The sequence below is a fragment of the Tursiops truncatus genome, chromosome 17 (genome assembly GCF_011762595.2).
Source record: "Tursiops truncatus isolate mTurTru1 chromosome 17, mTurTru1.mat.Y, whole genome shotgun sequence".
In the NCBI taxonomy this organism is placed as follows: Eukaryota; Metazoa; Chordata; class Mammalia; order Artiodactyla; family Delphinidae; genus Tursiops; species Tursiops truncatus.
Window position 1 is genome coordinate 62,739,935 of NC_047050.1, and position 22,016 is coordinate 62,761,950.

At 43.6% G+C, this 22,016-nt stretch overlaps 2 protein-coding genes across 5 annotated transcripts in view; one reads left to right on the forward strand and one right to left on the reverse strand.

Moving 5' to 3' along the window:
- Positions 1–22,016, forward strand: part of NTAQ1 (N-terminal glutamine amidase 1) — a 209,103-nt gene that overhangs the window by 67,341 nt on the left and 119,746 nt on the right. The window contains exons 6-7 of one of the 3 annotated variants that reach the window (XM_019932040.3): positions 7,801–7,857; positions 8,164–9,856. The exons of the other annotated variants lie outside the window; for them this stretch is intronic. Of the exons in view, the coding sequence (XP_019787599.1) occupies positions 7,801–7,857; positions 8,164–8,264 (158 nt within the window). The 3' untranslated portion in view covers positions 8,265–9,856. Of the gene's footprint in view, positions 1–7,800; positions 7,858–8,163; positions 9,857–22,016 lie in introns of those variants that run through there. 3 annotated transcript variants of the gene reach the window in all.
- Positions 1–22,016, reverse strand: part of FBXO32 (F-box protein 32) — a 34,474-nt gene that overhangs the window by 7,316 nt on the left and 5,142 nt on the right. For both annotated transcript variants that reach the window (XM_073794718.1, XM_004321334.4), the window contains exons 2-6: positions 20,020–20,132; positions 19,124–19,173; positions 17,858–17,950; positions 6,365–6,458; positions 5,336–5,520 (exon numbers count right to left, since the gene is read on the reverse strand). In XM_073794718.1, the coding sequence (XP_073650819.1) occupies positions 5,336–5,520; positions 6,365–6,458; positions 17,858–17,950; positions 19,124–19,173; positions 20,020–20,132 (535 nt within the window). The remainder of the gene's footprint in view (positions 1–5,335; positions 5,521–6,364; positions 6,459–17,857; positions 17,951–19,123; positions 19,174–20,019; positions 20,133–22,016) is intronic.

A 22,016-nucleotide genomic window follows, 5' to 3' on the forward strand; every position in this document is an offset into this window, starting at 1 on the left:
AGTAACCATGTGTCCCCATATAAAGTGATTACAGTTTTATTGACCGTATTCTTTATATTGTATATTACAGCCCCAATGGCTCATTTATTTTATACCTGGAGGTCTGAATCCCCTTCATCTATTTACACTTTTTCTCTGAAAGATTCCCCTAATAGCGCACGTTGGATTCCTGTGCTTCACTCAATTACAATGTTCGCTACCTTCCCAAAGGACTCACTACCCTGGACAGAGCACCTCCAGCCTCGGGTCTCACTGCCCACCTCCTTGTGACCACTGATCTCCCCAAGTAGGTTTTCTCACTGGCCCCCAAACACGCTGCCCACAAGGCCCTCACTCTGCCTGGGCCTCTGCTTGTCCACATGTGACTCTTCTTCACATCCAGTTCAAACTCACTTCCTCTGAAAGGCCTTTTCTGCTTTGGTGACTCCCTCAGGCCTTAGCCACTGCATCTTCCTAGAATTCCTAGGATCTCTTTCAGGTGCCTTTTGCAACAACTTCCTTATTGTCATGTCACGTAACCCATCTGCAGAAGGAAGCTCCACGGAGGCAGAAATTTTTGTGTTTTTTCATTGCTATGTCTAGAAGAGTCTAGAAGTGTGCTAGCATATAGTAGGCACTCAATAAATATTTGTGGAATGATAGAAGTCAAATAATTCAATAGGTACAAACAGCAACAACAGAAAGACTCTATACTGGTGTGTGTGTGTGTGTGTGTGTGTGTGTGTGTGTGTGTGTGTGTGTACACACGTGTATGCACGCTTTGGGAATGGCTGGTCAAGAACCTTTCAGCCTAAGATCCATCATCCATTGAGGCGTCTCTATTCAAACCTAGGGCTGTACGGGACATTCTGATAACTACTGGTCTGTGGAGAACACACTGGCAGTTAATCATGAGCTTCTGCAGAAGTTGCTTCTACGTATCCTTGAATTTATATTTAAGCCCTTTAATGTTTAAATTCTGATGAGCTCATGTTATTCCACCCAGACCCAGATCCTCGAAGGCAAGGTCTAAGCTTGTATCCCTTGCAGACTAGCCCAGCACAAAACCCCTCTCCTGAGTACCTATTATGCCTGGCACCGGAGCTGCTGCAGTGGGCGAGAGACCCAGAAATATAACCAAGTCATTAGAGAACAAAGGTTAAATGCCATCAAGGATGTAAGCGCCAAGTGCTATGGGAACAGTCTGTACAGAAGGTCCTCAGTAGTACTTGTTGCTATTTCTTGAACAGCAACTGGCTGCTGCCATCTGGATAAGAAGTCAGCTCAAATCGCTCGAGACCATGGTTCTTTGTCCTTCCCATGCTAGTCCTGGGTGAGCTCTTGAATTTGAACTACTGACATTTTTAGCTCAGTGTTCTATCACCTCTGGAGGTCACACAAAAAAACAACAAAAAAAACAAAACAGGATGAAGAAACCCTTCCTCAGCTGAGGGGAAAATATCCTGGGAATGAGTACTGAGTTCCCTCCTCGAAATTTTAGGGAACTAAACTCTGTACGAGGCACATCAAGGCTGGAACACACAGGATTCCAGGGGGACACACAGTCTCAGCAATTCCCTCCTGCGTCTCTGCAGAGCAGGACAGGCGTGCAGAGGGAAGGTGGGCAGTGGCAGGGCGGCTTGGGAAGTTGGACGATGGAGAAGAATGGGAGGTGGCATGGGAGGGACATGGGTTGGACGAGCAGCAGATCCGGATCCCAAGTGCCCTTGGGAAATCTGGGTCTCAGTTCCCCTGTGTCCAAAATGAACTGGCTTAGTAGAAGTCTCTGAAGATCCTTTCCAGCTCCAGCAATCTCAGACTTGGAGTAGCTTCAGCCTCCTAATTCGTGAGAAGTGTCTGTGACTTGACAATTTATATCGTTCAGGCTGCTGGGCTGAACTTTCAATTGTTTGCAAAATTCAGGACTTTGCCGGACTGCAGAAGGTCCTAGACCTATTTGTCATTTATCATCTGCTGCTGATTGTATGAGCCAATAAAACTGCCATGAGATTTTCTTTTTGTTTCCAGCACTTCAAAGCATCTACTTTTTTGGTTAAAACTCCCAGGCCAATTATTACATGAACTCCTATTAAAGTCCACTTGGCAGAATTCACTCTCAGATTTTCAAACCTGAACTTTTCCAAAATCCTTGCCCAGACCCCATGCTGAGTCCTTACTCCTGGTAAATGATTAACTGCTTGCATGCCTTCTTCTATTTGAATATAAACATATAAAAGAAAAAGAAGTTAGTCGTGCTCCCCCTATCAAGTGTTTTGCTGAAAATCTTTTTATATTCATCCTGCCCACCCCCCCCATGCTTCCAGACTCTCTCTGCCTTGTTCACAGGACACTATGATTCTATTTGCTTTTTTTCCCCTACAAGCCAGTTCTCTTAGTTTTTTTTCCCCTTCATTCTTTATTATATAAATTATTTTTGCCAATAAAAATTGGCTCCATAGAATTAGATAGGAAATTTTGAAGGAAAACAAGATTATCTGCTGGGAAAATACTGATAGAACTTTGGCAAATAGAAAGCAATTACTGTAAATGTCACCTTAACATTTTCACGTAATAACATACTTCTCTTTGGTCCAAACTGTTAAAAAGTAAGTTTTAAAATACAGTCCAGACTGAAGTAATTAAGTTCCTTCTCTCTCTCTCAATCTTTCCTTCCAGCATGGCTCTCAAAATATTGTAGCTCAGAGCCAAGGGGGGCTGGGAAGGAGGGCATGAGGGAGTAGAGTGTCATGGGTAAAAGTATAGCCTCTGCAGACAGGCCTGGGTTCAACCCACATCTTATTGGTGGGGCGGGCCCGGCCAGATTGTTCTTAACCACTCAGTGTGATTTTTCTCATGAGACAATGCCTGGAAGTACTGAGCACAGTGGCCAGTAAATGTTAGCTATTATGATGACTCCTACTTACAGTTAGTCGCTAGATGAGTTAATGAATACATTAGAGGACTTAGAAGAGTGTCTGCCACAGAGTGAGTCCTTCATAATAATAACAGCTGACGCATTTACAATACTTACTATGTGTCAGGCACTGTTCTGAGTGCTTTCTATATATTACCTGATTAAATCTCACACCAGGGCATTGAGATAGGCACGACTGCCTCCATTTTCCAAATGAGGAAATTGAGGCACAGAGAATTCGAATCACTAGTCCCAGATCCTGCAGTTGGTCAATTTTCATGCTCAACTGTAAATACAGGGCAATATTTTCCAACTGTATTCCTCTGCACATTGAACAAGTTCTAAGGTAGGTGGTGGGAGGAGTGTCCCCTTCAATCATTTATTTATTCAACTAAAACTTATTGACTGCCATCTGCTCTGGTCCAGGGACAAGGAATAGAGCAGGGAACAAGATGGTGATGTCCTTTCTTTGTGGAGTTTATAAGCCAGTGCAGGAGACAGGAAAGTGAATATACATACGAGATGATTTCAGATCATAGTAGCGGCTCTGAAGAAGGTAAGATGATAGTGGCTTCCGTAGATTGGATGGTCAGGGAGGGAGGTGGCTTAAAAACCCCGAGGCAGGACCAAGCTTAGAGTGTGCAGAGAATAGCTTGGCCTGACTGGGGTGCCGTGAGCAGAGGGGAGGGTGAGATGAACTTCAGCGTTTGATCTGTCCTGCATAGGATTTCATTAGATTTAAAAGGTTTGCAAAAGGCTGGGTCATTGAATAAATAGTTGGAAGAAAGCGAGATTGAAAAAAAGTTTGGAAACCACTGATGTTAAAAGCTTTGCCGTTTTAAGAATAAGAAGCCCAGGGTTCTGGCCTCAGCTCTGGCCCTGATTGCTGTGTCACTTGGGGAGAGTCACTGGGCTTCTCTGATCCCCCTTTACCCTCACTCCATGAAGAGTTATAGCAACTACAATGGGTACCTCCCAAGAGAGTTTGTAGATTAATAGAGGGGGGCTTTGGGGAAGTAAGCCCATGGAAGTGCAAGGTATGTGGGCAGATGTGGCCAAGGTGGGGCTCCTGTGAGGTGGACAGAGAGAACAGAGGCAAGTTCTGGGCAAGTGTGACCATCTAAATGGGTGTTCCAAGTTGCTGGAGGGAAGATGCCCTTGGGACTAATGGGACTTGCTCATTTATATCGCTGGTTGAGTATCACTGGGGTGTGTGTGTGTGTGTGTGTGTGTGTACTGTAGCCTAAGTGACTCTAAGGAAGTCACAGAACTCTGAGACTTCCAATTATTTGCTGCTTCAGAGTTAAGGAAAAAAACAACTAAGGCACAGAGAGGTTATTAACAGTAAAGTCAAGGACACTGCATTTTGCAAACTTCATAGAGTGAAATATTTAAAAGAGGTCAACGAAGTTTTTTCATGTTTCTTTCTCGAGAGACGGGGCAGACCCAAACTTTATCAGCCTGGGTCCCGGAACCACTTAAAACAGCCATGGTCAGTGATTAGATAAGACAGCCAAGTGCTACGTGAGCCGCCTAAGTGTGTGTGTCCATTAGGGAGCCTTGAGCGATTACACCAGCGTCTTTCTCACATTTTTTCTGTGCCTTAGTTCTCTTGCTCACTCTTAAGAGGCCAAGAGCTGGGGGCCAACTTACGTTTTAAAAGCCGAAAGAAACTACTGGTAGGAGGTTTAGCTGGTAACGTGTGGTTTTTTTTGGTTTGTTTGCTTTGAGTGAGAATTGCTCATGTCTTTTCCTACCTGTATGTTTACAGCCTTTACTCAAAGCTATTCAGTATGTCCATGTGGTCAAGCAGAGGCCCGGGCAGAGTGAGGGCCTTGTGGGCAGCGTGTTTGGGGGACCTCCCCTACTTGGGGAGATCAGTGGTCACAAGGAGGCGGGCAGTGAGACCCGAGGCTGGAGGTGCTCATGTCTTTTCCTACCTGTATGTTTACAGCCTTTACTCAAAGCCTTCCTTTATCATAACTATTAATAATTGGAACTAGAGTTTTAAAAGGCTGGTGCCAGTTCTCCAAGCCACTGCCATCACAGCGCTGTTGTATACAAGGCAGCATCCTAACACCATAAACAAACTCGCACTTTAAGAGGAAATGGGCAGAGATCTCCAGATCCCACTAGAGATTTCAGTGAAATAGCCTACATCGGCCCCAAGGTCAAGTTTCTAGCTTTCCCAACACGTTTCCATTGGCTGTCGTCGTTCATATACTCTGATCCTGCGCTGCCAGGTTCTTCTCCCCACACCCCCTTTATTGGAAGGTCCCCCAGCCCACCCTCAGCACCCAATGGAAAGCATCCAATCAGAACTGTCCAGACTTTTCCATCACCAGAGAGGATTTAAAGTCCTGGCGAGGCTGCCCAGCATCCCAGCAGAGGAACCAGCTGCAGCCGTTCCTGCTGGGAGGAGGCTGGGGTGCTCCAGCTTACCCTGGTGATTTGGATGTTGTTCAGCTGCTGTTGCCAGTGTAGAATTGTCTCCATTCGATACACCCACATGTTAATGTTCCCGACCAGCACAGACTTGCCGACTCTTTGGACCAGTGTACATAAGGACGTGTAGAGGGTCTGGAGTAGTTCCCTTATTAGTCTAATGTTTTGTTGGTCTTCCAGGACTTGAGTGGGGAAGAAAAAAAGTAGTTAACGTTTATGAGACTAGAACACTCCATAGTTCACAAGTGGTTCTTTCTTCTTCTCTCCTCTGCTCGTGTTACCTGGGTACACCCACTGGGGATATGGTTTTCTTTCTCACTGGTGTTTATTCTACACTTGGCCAAGCTTCTGCACTCGAGGTTATTGGATAGAGTTTCCATTATCTAGGTCCCTCTTTGTTCTCTTCTCCCCGTTTTCTACAAAGACTCTTTCTCTTTTCATTGTCCTACCAGCACCAATAGCTCACCTGATCTGAAAGCAGCTTCTTTTGCCCAGGAGTGATGTCTCTTTTAGATGATCAGTGGCAGAAGCACAGGTCTGGGGGTCAGGAGCTTGGATCCTCATCCAGTCTGGCTGACTCTTTGTGTGATTATGGATAAATCACTCTTTCTCCCATATACACAATGAGTCAGTTGAGCCAGAGACGTAAAGTTCTTTCTAGCTCAGAGAGTCTATGGATCTATTCTGCCTTGTACACAGCTCAATTTTCTAGGAATTTGGAATCTAGAGGTTCAGTAGCCAAGGTTGGGACACGTGCCTACACCAAGAAGCTTGAGAGGCTTAGAGCAGGACAAATGGATGATCCCAACACAAGGACAGGAGGGTGATGGTCTCACCCTTTGTCATGAGCATGAATGGCCCTCCTTTCTAAACTGGAATCCAGCACCCCTGAAATGCATCTGGAGTCATTCATTTCCATCTGCTTACATTCCCTTAAATCCAATGACATGTCCACTGCATTGGAAAATCCATCTGCCCGGCCCCAGGCCTATAAAAAGGGGCGAGAGAGTGAGAGAGAGAGCTCACCTTTCAGTACCACTTTTTCCAAAATGTTCATGAAGTTCTTTTGGGCAATGCCACTCAGGGATGTGAGCTGTGACTTTGCTATCAGTTCCAACAGCTGTGGATAAAAATAGAAGTTGCCAGGCTTAGACTACAGAGATATTTTTCTCCTCTAATCTTCACTTTTGAGTCACATGACACGTAGATACAGACTGACGGGGAGAGATAAATGGCAGGCAGGGCCACAATGCAATAAAAAGCAGATGCTCTGAGTAAAAGACAAATGGGGGTAATTCAAAACCTAGGCATCAGGCTGAATATTTAATTGCTTTTTTCTTTTAAATATAAAGAGGTTGGCTTCAGCCAGGGCTAATTCATTCTACTTGTCCTACTTCAGCAAGTGAAGCTGAGGTTCTCCAAAGGGAACAAAACCTCCTGTGACCTGTGATGTTGGAGTTGTACATAATCACTCCCAGCGGGAATTCTTTTACCCCTACTTGAACTTCTCCCCACTGGCTGGGACTGCTCTCAAGGCACCTAAAAGCTCAAGTTCAGCAACGATGGTCACTTTTCAAGGAAGTGGCAATTCTTATCCAGATATCTCCTGCTTATGTAGCATTCAATAAAAATGTCTGTTAATTAGAAACTTTCACTGCGCTTAACTTTCTGTAGAAAGAAGCCAATAATAGGAAGAAAGAGACATTCAGGGATGTACAGTGTATACTCATATTTCTACTCAGAGGCTAGGAACCTTGTAGCTCTTAGACTTATGTGCAAGTTTTGCTTTGACCACTTATTAGCTCTGTGACTCTGGGTAAATTCCTGAATTTCTTGGTGCCCCAGTTTCTTCATCTCTACTTGTAATACTTAGAGTCTCCAAGATTGGTGACAGCGTTAAAGGAGGGAATGCACATAAAGCTCTTAGCGCAGTGCCTGGCATAAAGTAGGTAGAAAATAAAGGTTGGTCGGTTTACTGAAGGAGTATGTCCCATTCCCACCACCCATGTTATCACCAAACAAAAAGAAATAAAGATAATAATTTAAGTTGGTGCACCCTTAGCATAATCTTTCTTCCCTTCAAAAGCAAAATTCTTTATAAATGTGGCAAGATTTAAAAAAAAAACAAAGATTCTATTATTGAAAAAATGAAACTTTATAGACTGGAATGGGCTCTTAGAGATCATGGGGTTCTACCCAGTTAACAGATGAGCAAAGTGAGGCTCAAGAAACTAAACTTTACCAACTATGCCACAAGGAGTGAGAGGGCTCAGCGGGATCCTTCTTAACACACTTCATGCTTTCACAGAGTTATCGAACAAAAGAGGTTGATATAAAGTGAAAATAATTAATTGCACCAGAACCCACCAGGCTAAGTAAAACTCACTAGCCTTAGAGCCAGTAAACTAGATTTAGCAACCCAGGACCTCCCTTTATGTTAAAGCTTCTATCTCTGCTCCTAGGAAACCTTCCAAGGCAGTTTCATCTCCTGGCCAGGCCCCAGCCCAACTTCACTTCAGGTCAGTAAACACCAAGTATGACACTGTGCTGGGTGCTGGAATCAAGGCTGAGGGAACTAGCAAAGTGACATTTTAAAAATTGGGCTGCAGAGAAGAACTGAAACTTTTGGATCAAAGCCCCAGGCAATTCAAAGAACCTCTGCTTCCAAGGCATTTGTTTAAAACTTTTGTCCCCATGGAGCCCCTTAGGAGCCTGTCAAACCACGGACAGACTTTTAATTTCCTGAACATAATTTTACTCTAAGTTAAAAAAAAAAAGACCCCCAATCTTTTCCTGCCTGGTTTATGTATCTCTCTCACACACAGGGAGAGTTGCTGTCATCAGGCTGGGGGAAGGTGGCAGAGAAAGACTGAGGCTGGTTTTTAAGATTAGTACTGGTGATCCAAGGCTGGACGTCAGGAACTGACCAAATGCCCACAAAGAGCGGCAAGAAGTCAAAACATCAGCAGAGGCCACGTCCACAGGCGGTGACCAGACAGGCTGTCCTCTGCCTTTCCAGTTCAGCTCTGTCACCAACCAGCGCGTGACGGTCGAGAGAGGAGTGAAAAATGGCACAGAGGGACTGGCCAAACCGTTCCTTTATCTCCTTGACCAACAACGAGATTCAGAAGGCCAAGCCCAGGGTCTATTAATACCCCGAGCCTCACATGACCAGCACAAAGCAAGATGAAAGAAAACAAAAATCTTGAGTCGGCTCTGGGAAGGGTAGTGACTCATCATGGGGTGGGAGGAGGGCGGGCAGAGCTCTGCCTGAAATCCATCCAAAACCCCCATTTCATGTGACTACCATCTCACGAGGGCGTCAGTTTCAATCTTGTCTAAAAATGCACCAATCACAAGGACACAAAAATTCTCAAGGCTGTGACTATGCATTTGAGGGGAAACAAAAAAGCCGTTTGGTCTGACTGAGATGATCTTTGACTAAGGAAGAGAAAGATACAGAAGCAAAAATCGATCAACTCTCAGGAGAATGACATGTCAGCCACCTTCTGTTTATTCCGGTGTCAAAGGAAAGTCCTTCTTTTCACTGTCCGGCAGCCTTGGGGTCAGGAGAACCCCAGAATAGGAGGGGACCTGGATGCTCTAGCTGGGTGACCTTTACAGTTGTCATTCACTTAGCAAGTATTTTCTGCATGCCCATTCTATCCTAGTGTTGTGATAGGTGATGCGGATAGAGACACACGATCCCTAGACTCACGGAGTTTACCATCTAGTCTGTGGTGTAAGTCATTTAACCTCCCAGAACCCCAGTTTCTTCATTTCTAAAGTGGAAATAAAAAAAGACTACCTACTTCACAGGGTTGTTATGAGAAGTAACTGAGATCAGTATGTAAAAACCCACTGTAAATACCAAATACAAGGCATTATTATTATAAGGTACTATTTCTTCCCCTTCCAAACCACATTCTTTTAGTGAAGTTTAAAGTGGATATCAAGGGTTATCTTTTCTGTAAAGCTTTTTCTGTAAAGGGCTAGATAGTAAATATTTTAACCTTTGGAGGTCATAAGGTCTCTGTTGCAACTAATTAACTCAGCAACTGTAGTACAAAAGCAGCCTTGGACAGTATGTAAATGAGTAAGTGTGGCTGTGTTCCAATAAAACTTTATTTACAAAAACAGGCATGGGGGGCAGATTTGGCCCTTGGGCCATAATTTGTCAATTTCTGATAGAGTGTGTGTGTGTGTGTGTCTGTGTGTGTGTGTGTGTGTGTGTATGATAGGGTTCAAGAGTGGGGGCTCCAGAGCCAAACTGCCTGCCTCAGTTTCCCCATCTGTAAACCATACATAATAATAGTACCTACTTTAGAGTTGCTGTGAAGATTAAATGCATTCATAAAACACTCAGAACAGTGCCTGATAGCGAGAATATACTCAATAAATTATTATCATTCATTTTTATCATAGTACAGAGACTATTACTAGGTAGAAGCACTGCCAGGGAAGGCATAGTGAATAGTAGGGTAAAGTACAGCTGGTTTAGAGACCTTTAGAATCCCTGTATTTCAATTTTATGCATTGTCAACCAAATGCTTAAATGCTTTCAAATTTTCATATTCCTCTCTGTCATTTTTATTATGTTTCTGATATATTTAGTAGCTCCCTGTCTGTTGATAAAAGTTAATGTTGATACATTCTGTGGCTTACATAGTTGCATCTACCATGAAGTCTTATTTTGCTAGCAATAATGGGTGTTTACTACATGCTACGCAGTTTACATGTGTCATCTTGTTTAATCTTCAGAGGCAACCCACTGAAGTGGGTTCTCTCCACTAGTCAAAAGAGGATTTTGTGGCCCAGAGAAGTTAAGCAACTCACCTGAAGACATATAGCAGTAGCAAGTGGTGGAGCCAGGACTTGGACACAGAAATGTCTAACGGAGAACATGTATTTTGATAGTTTAAGGACTTCAGTTTGTCAAGGCCAATCAAATTTGCATCTAGGTCGAAACTTTAAAAATAGTGGCAATACCATGTAGTGTTATGTTCTAGGAAAGAGTCTGGAAATCTTATATCAGTGTTACACTGGGACCGGTAATCAGCTTTTCACATTAAGGGAGCAATAATACCCAGAAAGGGTTAATAACGCATTTAGGATGAGGCAGTTGCTTTGGGTAAATCATTTAGGTCTACTTTCCACATCACGATAACTCTACGGACCCAGAACCAGTACTGTGTGGAACTAGTGGTAAAGAAGACAGAATTTATTAATTTTAATTCTGTGTCAAGAGAGCTGTGTGCCTAGGGGGAGTAGGGCTGTATCTAGCAATTTATTTACCAAGATGACTTAGCCAGTTGGATTCTTTGCCTCTAGCCACACGAGAAAAAGCAGAGGAAAACGGATTGTTTGAAAATGGCTGTTTGTTTTCTGCTGGGCAAATTTTAGCCCAGGTGCCAGTAATTTGTGGCTGTGTTTAAGGAGAGGCGGGGTGGGGGACTGGGCTAGGGGTTGGAGAAGAGGGTTCTCAGCTCCTCCTGAATTACAGGCTATCATTACCGTGGGGGCCGCCTGGGGATCCAGCACGACCCAATCCACAGTGACTAGCTGTGCAGTAACAGGACCGGTTCTGGGCCACGGGAGGAAGGGCTGGTGGTTGCTGCCTGCTGAAACCACATCCTGCCCTTCAGCTTTGGCTTGTGCTAGTCTTAGACATGCTGAGTAGAAGAAAAGTCTCGTTGCAAGCAATATCCTATAGTCAGTCTCGGAGGGATATCAACCTCAGCTTGAAGTGGTGCATGGAAGATGAATGGGGAGAGGAGATTGCCCTCTTATCTCACTCTGCCCGCAGAAAATGCACGTTTCGTGTCATCTCTTCCCTTCGGTTCATCATAGCATTCAGACTTTTAAAAATAAATTAGCTCACGTCACTTCTCTGCTTGAAACCCTCAAATGGCTTCCCTTTGCCCATAACTGGCAAGGTCCTCCCTGACCTGGTCTTCGCCCCTGGTCCAGCTTCATTTTGCCCAGTGCCTCCCTAGCTCGCTCTGCTCTGTCCACACCGCCCGCCTTTGGTTCCCTGAACAGGCTCAGCTCATTCCCACCTCCCAGCCTTGGTCCTGCCACGTCTTCACATGCCAGCTCCATCCCACCCCTCAGGTCTCAGTTCAAGTGCCACCTGTTCAGAGCTCAGAGAGCCCTTTGCGGACCATCCTAGATCTTACTATGGTTTCAGTGTTCTTCACTGTTTCATTTATACATGTCTGAAATGATCTTGTTTACTTGCTTGCTGACTGTCTAATTGGGATAGAAACCTCAAGACAGAAGGGGTTATCTTGTTTACCACTCTACCGCAACCTGGCACACGGCAGGCACTTAACAAATACATATATTTATATCTATCTATATATGTAGATATATATACACACATACACACACATATTTAAAGGGATTTAAAGGGACACTAAGCAACTGGGGCTTCAAAAGCATCAACAAAAACAGCAGCTACTCTCCCTGTTAGTTCAAGGTTACCCATGCAGCTGTTGCACAAGCATACTCTATCTTGCATAGAATATTGTTAAGAATGTAACTTATCCCTAATTCTTCTATCTCCTCTGACAGTGAGCTCTGCAGTTTAAGGTATATGTCTGATTAGAAAACAAGCCATAGGATTAGTAAAGGTAGGAAAAAACTTCAAGAAGCCCCTGCCATTTCTCACATGCTCAGTACGCCAGCTGTGCCCATAGGAAAATTATGTCCTTTGCAATAAACCTTTGGTTACATCAGGCAGTGCTTCTGCCTGCATTGAGTGCCAGGTACTTCCAAGACCCTTATTTACTCAATGGATAACACAGATTAAAACCTGGAAAGTTTTGTCCTGACTTTGAGCCTGAACACTGACAGGTTGGAAGAAGGAACATTTCTGCTACATTAATAATCTCCAGGCATGTCAAGATTGGGTAAATATTATTTGCAAGTGAAACATCCCTCTAACTGAGGGCCAAGTTTACACAAATTAATTGTATTCTTAGCCGAGAACCACTTGCCTCTCTGTCTTCCATCCATCCCAGAAAATTCTGAACTTAGAATGATGCCCTATTCCCTGCCGCATTGATCTGAGCAGGTCTGTCTGCCTCAATGAGGCTGCTTAAATTGGGCTCCCTGTCTGCTGTAGCCTCCTTACCCCCACCCTACGCTTCTACAAGGTTGGATGTCACATTGCCCTTGGCCCCTGGCCCGCCATCACTCCCCTCCACTTCTGTTCTCTCTAGCTGCAGGTTTCTGCTCATGCCATTTGTCCCTGCAAAGCCTTCTACCTGCCTCTCCACCTGGCCAAATACTGGCCATCCTTCAAGGAAGGAGAATCTCAGGTTCTACCTCTTCCAAGAAGCTGCCTCCAGTGCTGCTTCTTCCGTTCTCCTAGACAGGACCAAACCCAATTTGCTACTGCAGTACCTTGTACCTTGTCTCCCAGAGTAGCCCAGAAACTCCTGACCAGCAGAGGCCAGGTCTTAGTTGATTCTCAAGTGACTGTGGCAACACTAGGTATATGGTATGGACTTAATATAGAAAACACCTGCTTAGGGATTTGAAAACACTCACCTGAAGCAATATTGATGTATGGGGACCTAGCAGAGGATGTTGTCACCTCCTTGCCTTTGGAAAGCCCTTCTTTTAGAAGACTCGAGGGGCCTTCGGATCCTAGCTCACAGATACTTAAACCTCTGTCTCACCCTCAACCAGAGCAACTTAGAGCAATGTCACATGCTCTCAGGAACATCCCTCCTTGGATGGGAAAAAAGTCTGCTGAATTGGCAATTAACACGCAGCTCACCTATCCAATTTAGCCTATCCCCTGTATAATAAGCACCTGACTGAGCCTAGAAACTAGCTAGAATTTTAGTATAAAATATATTTCTGGGCTCATGGTGGGATATATTTAAATTCTGAATCCTCAAGAAAAAAATTTACACAACATGGGCACATTTTTGATCTTCTGGTCTCCAAAGTCAGATGGGAAAGAAAATCAGGTAGAAAAGTCGTAAAATAATCAATCTCTATGTTTTATTTCATCTTTAGTTTCTATTTTCATATATTTTCTAATTCCTGTAATTAGGACGCTAAAGATGACAATAGTTACAGCAACAACTGACGCTCACCATATACCAGGCACTGTCTAAAAGCATTTCACGTGTTTAAGCTCAGTTTAATTCTATAGCAACACGATGGGGTAGGTACCATTATTAGCACCTTTTATAGGTATATGATTTACAAATGAATTTATGAATATACATAAATTGAGAATACATGCTTAAATTATTAATGTACTGTCAGGTGTCCATGGTCGAAAATACCACTATTCTGGTCTCTCAGGCTTCCTCCGTTTTTTTGGGTACCCCCTACTTCTGCATGCACTCCCCCAATCCTGTGGTCATACTCTCAAGGTCTTTGAGTGTCCCCCACTTCTGTGGGCACCCAGAAATTGCAGGATCTCCTGCTTGCCTAAAGGCTTAGTGTGACTGAGAAGGCTCGGAATTCCAAGAGCTGCAGCGTTTCTTCGGTAAAATCATTAGCAGCCTAATCAGCATTCATTTTAGGGACCTGCTCAGGGCCCTCACTGTTAATACCCCACAGTGAATTCTCACAATTCCCAACCATTTCTGCCAATCACTTTCAAATGGGCTTGCGCCCTGTTCTTTTGATTTTGTTGCCATTGGAATGGCTGGCTGCCTTCCCTCCCCGCCAGCTTCTTTGTCTCAATGGAAAAAGATACCCACCAGTTTTAAGACCGAGGTGGCAGGGGCCGCCTTCCATCAGAGGAAGGCTGTGCAGCACCAAATTAATCCAAGGTCACTGCAGCAGAGGGACCTGGTGAAGGGGCCAGGCTGCCCATACACATCACAACCCACCAGGGGCTTGGCAACAGCACGCCCTTAATTTAAGGCATTGGGTTTGAATTTGAGTCATCGTGCCATATTTCAGCCTTTCATTTGCCAAACCACCAGTCAACTTAAACTAAAACATGTTTTTGGAAAAGACTTTTAGGGGCGGTAGGAATGCAGTAACTTGCTGGAAACATTCAAATGGACTTAGGGTGGTAATGCAGAAAAAAATAAAAATATGCACTACTGGTTTAGCTTGTGGATGTTCTTCTCTGCTGCAGAGGGACAGAGAGGGTGAGGTTGCAAACTTCTGTTTGTCCTTCCTGATCTGATGCACACAGGGGTCACTTCATTCAGGTCAGGAAACCGCTATTCAAGGTTCTTCCTGGTCTGAAGACAGCATCTACAGTTACCATGTACTTGGCCACATTCTCATCCCATAGAGAGAGCTGGGAGGACCAGATCAAAGAGCATTCTGGCATTAAAGTGTTAAAGCCCTCTCTTGCACTTGTGCCTCGGAGTGTCTTGTTTAAAAACTCATTATGCAAAATATAACATTTGGGCTCCCAAGTAGTTTCTGAGCTGGTTTACAAACTTGAAAACACACTGGGATCACCTGGTGGATAAATTTAAGTAGCAGTGCCTGGGCACCACCTTCAACTGATGAACTCGAGTGCTCTAGAGGTGGGCTTCCTTAGAGGAGCAAGCTTCACAGGTGATTCTAATGTGCAGATGTGATTCTGATGTGTTTACTGGAGATCCACTCTCTCCGCTGGCCTCTCTGTGCCCTGGGTGGGTTAGTCAGTACTTGCTTTCTTGTGGTTACGGTTCTAACCCCACCACTGGCCTAGCCCCTGGAATCCTCGCTGGCTCCCCAGGGGACTTTCCAAAATGTGGTCTTGAGGCATGGTGTAAACCCATTTTTTAAAAATGGCCTTTTATAAGCTACTGCTTTTAAAGATTTAAAATCATCTTTAAAACCCAGTTAAAACTATGTTTAAGCCATTGGAAGTGTGTAGAGAAGCAGGTAGAGGCAATGAGTGTAGCCTGAAGCCAATTAAAAAAAGGTACAAATGCTGTATAAAAACCTCTCCTATTTATATTCAAATTTTGATTCCAAAAGTTCCACAAAATTTTCATGCTGATAAAACATCATAACATTGAGATAGGAGTGTTGGCTATCCCTTTTATTCCCTCTGCATGTCTCTTTTATTAACATTGACAGCTAGCATGAACATGACACCTTTTTAAAAAATGTACTTTGTCTTTAAAGAGGTTAAACAGATTTTAAGGCTTCAAAGTTGGTTCGGTTTCTTACTGGGACTGAGGAATCATTGTAGTATTAAAAAACCATTAAGCTGCAGTAGTAAGATGAGGATAACATACTGGCAAGCTACTTTGCAAAGTTGGTTTAAGGATAAGAAGAATATTTGAGAAGTGTCTTAAGTTCCTTAGAAGAAAACCCTCAAAACATGGTGCCTATCATTAAAATGTTTTAAGCTCTTTATAAAAATGGCATTTCTCAAATTACAGAGGACCCTTAACAGTGAAGGGGAAAAAAAGATTGTTCTTTCCAAAATGGAAATATTCCCCCCTCTTTCTGAACCTAGTAACTGAAAGCATTCAGTAGTTTCTTAAAGGTTAGGAGAATGTGCTCAGGATGTATTTTACAATCAGATACTGACAGACACAAGTCCTCTATGCTGAGTTTTAATCAAGGGCAAAGGGCATGATTCCCCAGGTAATTTTTCTTTTTTCTAAGTAGAAAAACATTTCTTATCAACCAAATTGAAAAGACTTTTCAGGGAGAATAAACAATAATTTTGATAAGTAGGTAATAATAAGTATTAGTAGCTAACTTTGAATAACATATTCTGGTCTGCAGAGTATTTCCATATATGTTACTGAGTTTCACAGATACCCTGTGAAGTGAGGTTATTCTAAGTCCTTCTTACACCCGGGAACATGAGTGTTGGAGAGGCTGAAACAGTGTGAAAGCCGTGGAGCTGGGATCTGACCTCAGGCCATTTTACTTTCAATCCTCTGCTTATATGGAACTCATTGCAGCGGCTAAAGAGTGTGGACTTTAGACTGCCCAGGTTTCAGATCTGGATTTCTTCCCTTCTGTAGCTTCGTGACCTTGGACAGGTCATTTTTACCTCACTGTACCTCTGTTTATATAAACAGCGATGATAAAAGTACCTACACTTTACAGGGTTAATGGAAGGCTAAAAGGTGTCAGTGCACATAATTGCATGAAACAGAATATCACTATTTGAATCCTTGTTCCTTTGCTTTATTTCTTGTGAGAAGGAGAACAAGTAGGAAGGAGAACCGTCTTAAAACTGACCAAATGCTGATCAGTTTGGAATCAAGACATCAGATCTGGGTGTCTTCCTCTAACACCTAGAGGATGGAAACTATTCATAGTCTTAGCAACAAGTTTCCAGATCTTCCCGGGCTTGACTCCAACCAGCCTGCACTGGGTTGCCGGCCACAGTGACCTCCCAGAAGCGGCAGAGTCTTGATGAAATGACATGAACATTTCATCAAGAAGGTCTCTTATTTTCATCCCTTTTGGACTGGAATAAGGGCTCAGCTGAAGACTAGACAGGTCTGGTCATGGGCTCAGCTCAGAGCTTCTAACCTACAAGAGGCCTGGGTTTTTTTATCAGGTCAGTTGGGACGGCCAGCCCTGCATCTGCCCAGATGACAGGTGAATGATCCAGGCCTCAAGGGGGCTTGAATGTCATCGCTCTGGCTGAGCCTCTGCAATCATCTGACTCAATGACACGGCACTGAGAAGCACAACCCAGGGAAAAGAAAATAAAAACCCAACCAACTAACACCCACAGCGGGTAAATTCCCTCCTACTTCTGATCCTAAAACCCAAACAGCTGCTACCCGCCCAGGTGGAACCACTGACAAAAACATACAAGGGAGCTTAGGGGGAAAAACAACCACCAACCAACTAAAAAGAATCAGTGACTTGAAGGTCATGGTTAGACTTCCTTGCTTTACTACCTTCATCATTAATATTTTGCTAAAGCTCATTAAAAAATTATTTTTTTCCAACATAGGGTTTAAAATGGGAAGCAACTGAGCCAAACAGGTAGTTTCAGGCTTTAAGTGAACCTGGGACTGAATATTGTTACTACATGGGGGTGGGGGAAGGGAGTCTGGAGGAAGAAGTTCTGGGGTGCTTTGAACTCACCCAGTTTTGAGGCTTAAACCAAGAATGCCTTAGGGTCACCTAGAGTCAGCTAAAGCCGGGCAGGAAGGACAATGAGAACAATCATAGGTGCACAAAGTTTTTAAAACAAGCCAAGGTGCTTTACAACTTGCTTCTGCTGAATTCTCTGTTGCTGATCTTACTGCTAGAGCCTGCTGCCTGCACTGTGGCTCACGTGAGGTATTACGGCGGCCCCTGTCTGAGGGGGCCAATCTCAGGGACATCCATATGGATGGCTCCATCCTACGTGGATCTCAGTATCCGTATAGGAACCTGAAGTACATCGGGGGAGGGGGGAGTTGAGGAATCCATTTTCTGCTTTCCTTAAAATCCCCAGGGTCCTAAAAAGTTGTTTGTTTGTGTTTTTTTTGGTTGGTGTGGGGGAACTACTTCAAGACAACCCGAAAAGACAATTCAGCTTGGGAGTCTGGGTAAGCTACAGAGACTCACCCGTACGACGTAGTTAAATCTTCTGGAATCCAGAATGGCAGTCGAGAAGTCCAGCCTGTTGAAGGCTTCCCCCAACGTGCAATATCCATGGCGCTGAATGTGAAAGCAGGGGGTGCAGAGGTCATTTTCCAGAAAAATCTGCCTGGACTCTGCTGACAAGCTTGGTGGCTGTGTTAGGTAACCTATGGCCATCTGCTGCTTTCCTGTGCCATGATCAGCCCTTTCTGGGCCCCTGGGCCCCTGGTGCCCTGCCCCACCATGAGCCACAAAGATGGGTAGTACAGCCGGCAGCTGCTTTAGTCAGTGACTAAAGTCGTGACATGTACCATTTGGGCCCTTGTTCTCTGCACGCACTTGTACTTGCCTGTCAAGGAAAGGTTGGGAGCTGGGTATGTGATGTGTGTTGGTCACTGTAACATACTCCTGGGGGAAGAATTAGCCCCATGTGTGTCAACTCTGTCTGCCACATCTCTGGTACTTTTCTCTCTGTGATCATCAGAAACGTTTTTAAGGCTTCATGAAGAAGCCAAAGAAGTTTTGGTCTTTTCTCTGTGAACACACAAGGCACTGGGTGTAGAGAGCCCTGACTCACAGTCCCAGCTCTGCTTCTAGTACCTGGGTGGCCTCGGGTGTATCCCTGGCCCTCTCAGGGCCTCAAGTCACAGAGCGAACTAGATGTTCTCCAAGGTCCCTGACAGCAATAGAAATTCTATCAATCTGTCATACTGCCTGTATCCTAGTTATCTGAGCAAATGCCTGTGCAGCGGGAAAATGTACATAAAAGGGTTTTACAAAGTGCCATGCAAATTTAGATATTACAGTGTCTTGTTCTCTTCTGCATCTAGCTCGTGCAGCCTCACACTGGGTGCGCACGAAAACTTCTCCCGTATTTAGTGATTAACCCTTCCAGGGCTAAAATGAATTGAGTTGAAGTCTAAAAGAGACCTTAGAACAAAAGGGAGGCACTGCCCTGAGGGAAAGGCTAAAGCTTTATAATAGTGTGTTTGAGATGTGGGAATATTAATCTTTATAAAGCATTGCTACATACATCATCCCACTGAATGACTGGGGAGCCCACCTAGTGACTTTTGCATCTCTCTCTGTAGCCCCAAACTCTGATGGCTGGCTAGGTAGTGGGCTGCAGACCTCCACCACCCACATCCAAGAAGACAGTCATGATGTGAAGTAGTTTCCCAGTCTCGCCCCTACCCTGTCAGGGGAGGCATAAAGCTAAGCATACTCCTTAGCAAACAGATGGGTGCTCACCTCTTTAGTACTTCCTTTGTGAACATAGATCCATTTTTCTTGGTGGAAATCTACAAAGACAAAATAAAAACAACCCAAAACCCCACAGCTTTAAAATTTATAACATGCCCAAGATTTTAAACTTGTTTCGTTTTCATTTAATCCAAAGTGTAAAAAAGTTTCGACAAAAAAGGACTACTGACAATCTAAGGGGAGGCAAATGCCTAACTTCTGCAGTGTATAAATACTGGAGTCGTAATTTACTTTGTCGGAAGCACTTCAAGTCTTTGATACTCAGATTGAGTATACCAGAGCTCCAAATTAAAGAAAAAAATCTAATACCCAAGTACGAGTTTGTGTTAAATGCCAAGCTTACAAGTTAAACAAGGCCATAAAAAGTAGAAATAAAACAGATAATATGAAGAAGCCATGCAGTACAGATGGAATAAACTAAAGATCTGTAATTCATGCTTATTAATAGAACTTTATACTCTCTGTTCATACTTACATCCAGCATCTAGAAATGTTACTAGTATTTATACAAGGGAAGAGGGAGAAAGAAATCTATGTTCGAAGCCTCAAAACACAGTTCTAAACAAAAGCACACACTGGAACTGGTTCAGCTGACCATACCACTGAATAATAACTAAACTTAACTATGTCAAATGTAAGTGACAAGCAGGGAAAAAACACCCCAACTAGCAACTGACTTATAAACACGACTGTAAAGAATACATTAATCTCACTCATAAAATGCACAGCCAGGTTTCTGAGTGCAAAGATCCGGGTAACCTCTGTGAATGACACAGTCAACATGAAAGCGGATGCCAAACATGTGAGGTGTGATTTGTTCCCCTGCCAAAACCCAATCATAATGATCTTCAGCTTTCTTCTCAAGTTCACAACAAACGGCTTACATTGAGTTTTGGTTTTGCTATTCAGCATGTCCTTCTTTCTCTTCTTGGCTGCAACATCATAGTTCAGGCTGTTGAAAAGATTCTCCTTATTGTATACTTCCTTGCTGCAGTAACTAGGAATAACAGACAAGAGGGGATGAGCTGTAACAGCTAGACTTTAACATGAGCTCTTTCTATAAATAGCTTACTGTGTTATAAAACACAAACATACATGCTCCTCAAACCAAACAATAAAATAATCACTCAAAAGAAGTCTGTACGGGCCCAGTCTTCCCTCTTGGGGGATGAAATAGTGTCACATCTCTGTGGAAGGCAGGGACGGGGGCTTCTGCTTCTTTTGAATTCCCAACAGTGTCTGCCATTGTATTTGACACACAGCCCTGCACTCTTTAGGAGCCATGCAGGGTACAACAACATTATTTTAAGCAAAAATGATGAATGGATGGGGAGGGAGGGAGGGAGAGGAATTGTTACTGGTATCACTATAATACACAATACTTTCATTTTGCAAAAACATCCACCCCAAGCTGCTTTTTAAAAAAAACCGCTTTATGGAGATATAATTCACATACCATACAATTCACCTATTTAAAGTGAACCCAAGCTGCTTTTAACTAGCATGCTCCCCTTGTGTCTTTAAAACATTTACAAAAATCTGACTTACAGACTGCATCTCTAGGAGATGTTCAGTGTATAGTACTAGTTGTTTAGGTTTTATATAATTCCTTGACTAACAGTAGGCATCATGCTGTGAGGTGAAGACCTTGAGTCCTAAATGAAACAAGCTGTATTTACAACTCATACATTTATAAGAGCTGAAAAGACAGAACTGGCCAATTCACAGGTCACTAAAGATGTGTAGATTCAACTTGGGTCAGGGGCATATTTCCTTCAGTAAACTGAGCTGAGCTGTCATTTGGGGGGCTGACTGAGTTCTATTCTATTATGCAATGGGATTTCAGAGTAAGTCTCTGAAGAGCTTCCACAGAAGCAATGCAGGAGAAATACTGAGGTACAACGAGAAGACAGGTTCCCCGATCCCCCCAACTCCCGTGGGGCATGCATGCGCCAGGCAGGATTTATAATGCCAACCAGTAAAACATCAATTAGGGTTTGTTTCCCCTTACATCAGCCATATATTAGAGGCCTTTAATTTTCTGAGTTCTTCTGCTGAACTTAAAATATGATTTAATTTATATCTTTTTTGGACCTACATCTGTTGGATAAGATGAGGTACACCTGCACTTCTCCATTGTATGGATATTATGTAAAAGAGAAAAGAGGGGTTGAAACAATTTCCAGTATCCTGTTGCTACAATGGTCTCTCCAGTAGCACTTCAATAAGTACAATAAGTATCTTACTAACATGCTTACACGTGACATTACCAACAATATACTCAGTGTTTCTGGACCCATAGGGATAGGCTTGATAGATAATCAGTCATTTGTTAATCTTCCCTCAGAAGGCCATGCTTAATACCATTTACTGAGTTTCCTAATATCATTAGCCTTCTCTTTTTCATTGAGGGAAACAGGATATTTTTAGGTTTCAGAGCGATTACTGTGGAAATGCGCTCTCTTAGAGGCACTTTCTTAAGTGAGCCCAGGGTGAATGTTTTGGGTCCAGCTTTGTGTCACACGTGAGTGTGTGTCTGTCTGCTTGCACAGCTATAGAGGCAGAAAACCACCGACCAGTCAGTTGACTTGCACCAAGGTCAGCAGGAAAAGGGGCAGAAGAAAGGGAGAGTAGAACTCTGAGCCCTTAGAGCTAGTTTAAGAAATTTCAATCAATGCTGAGGAGAAGGGAGAAAGATGGAAAGTCACTTGATTGGTCCATGACGTACCAAAGCTGAGAACAGCTTTAGAAAACAAAGTTAGGCCATTTTGTGTAAAAATACCACACGAAGCCTTATTTTTAAAGGAAACTCGCACATACACCATGAACAAAAGCCTACAGCCTGAGTTCCACATAGAGAGAACCATAAAATGAAGCTGCC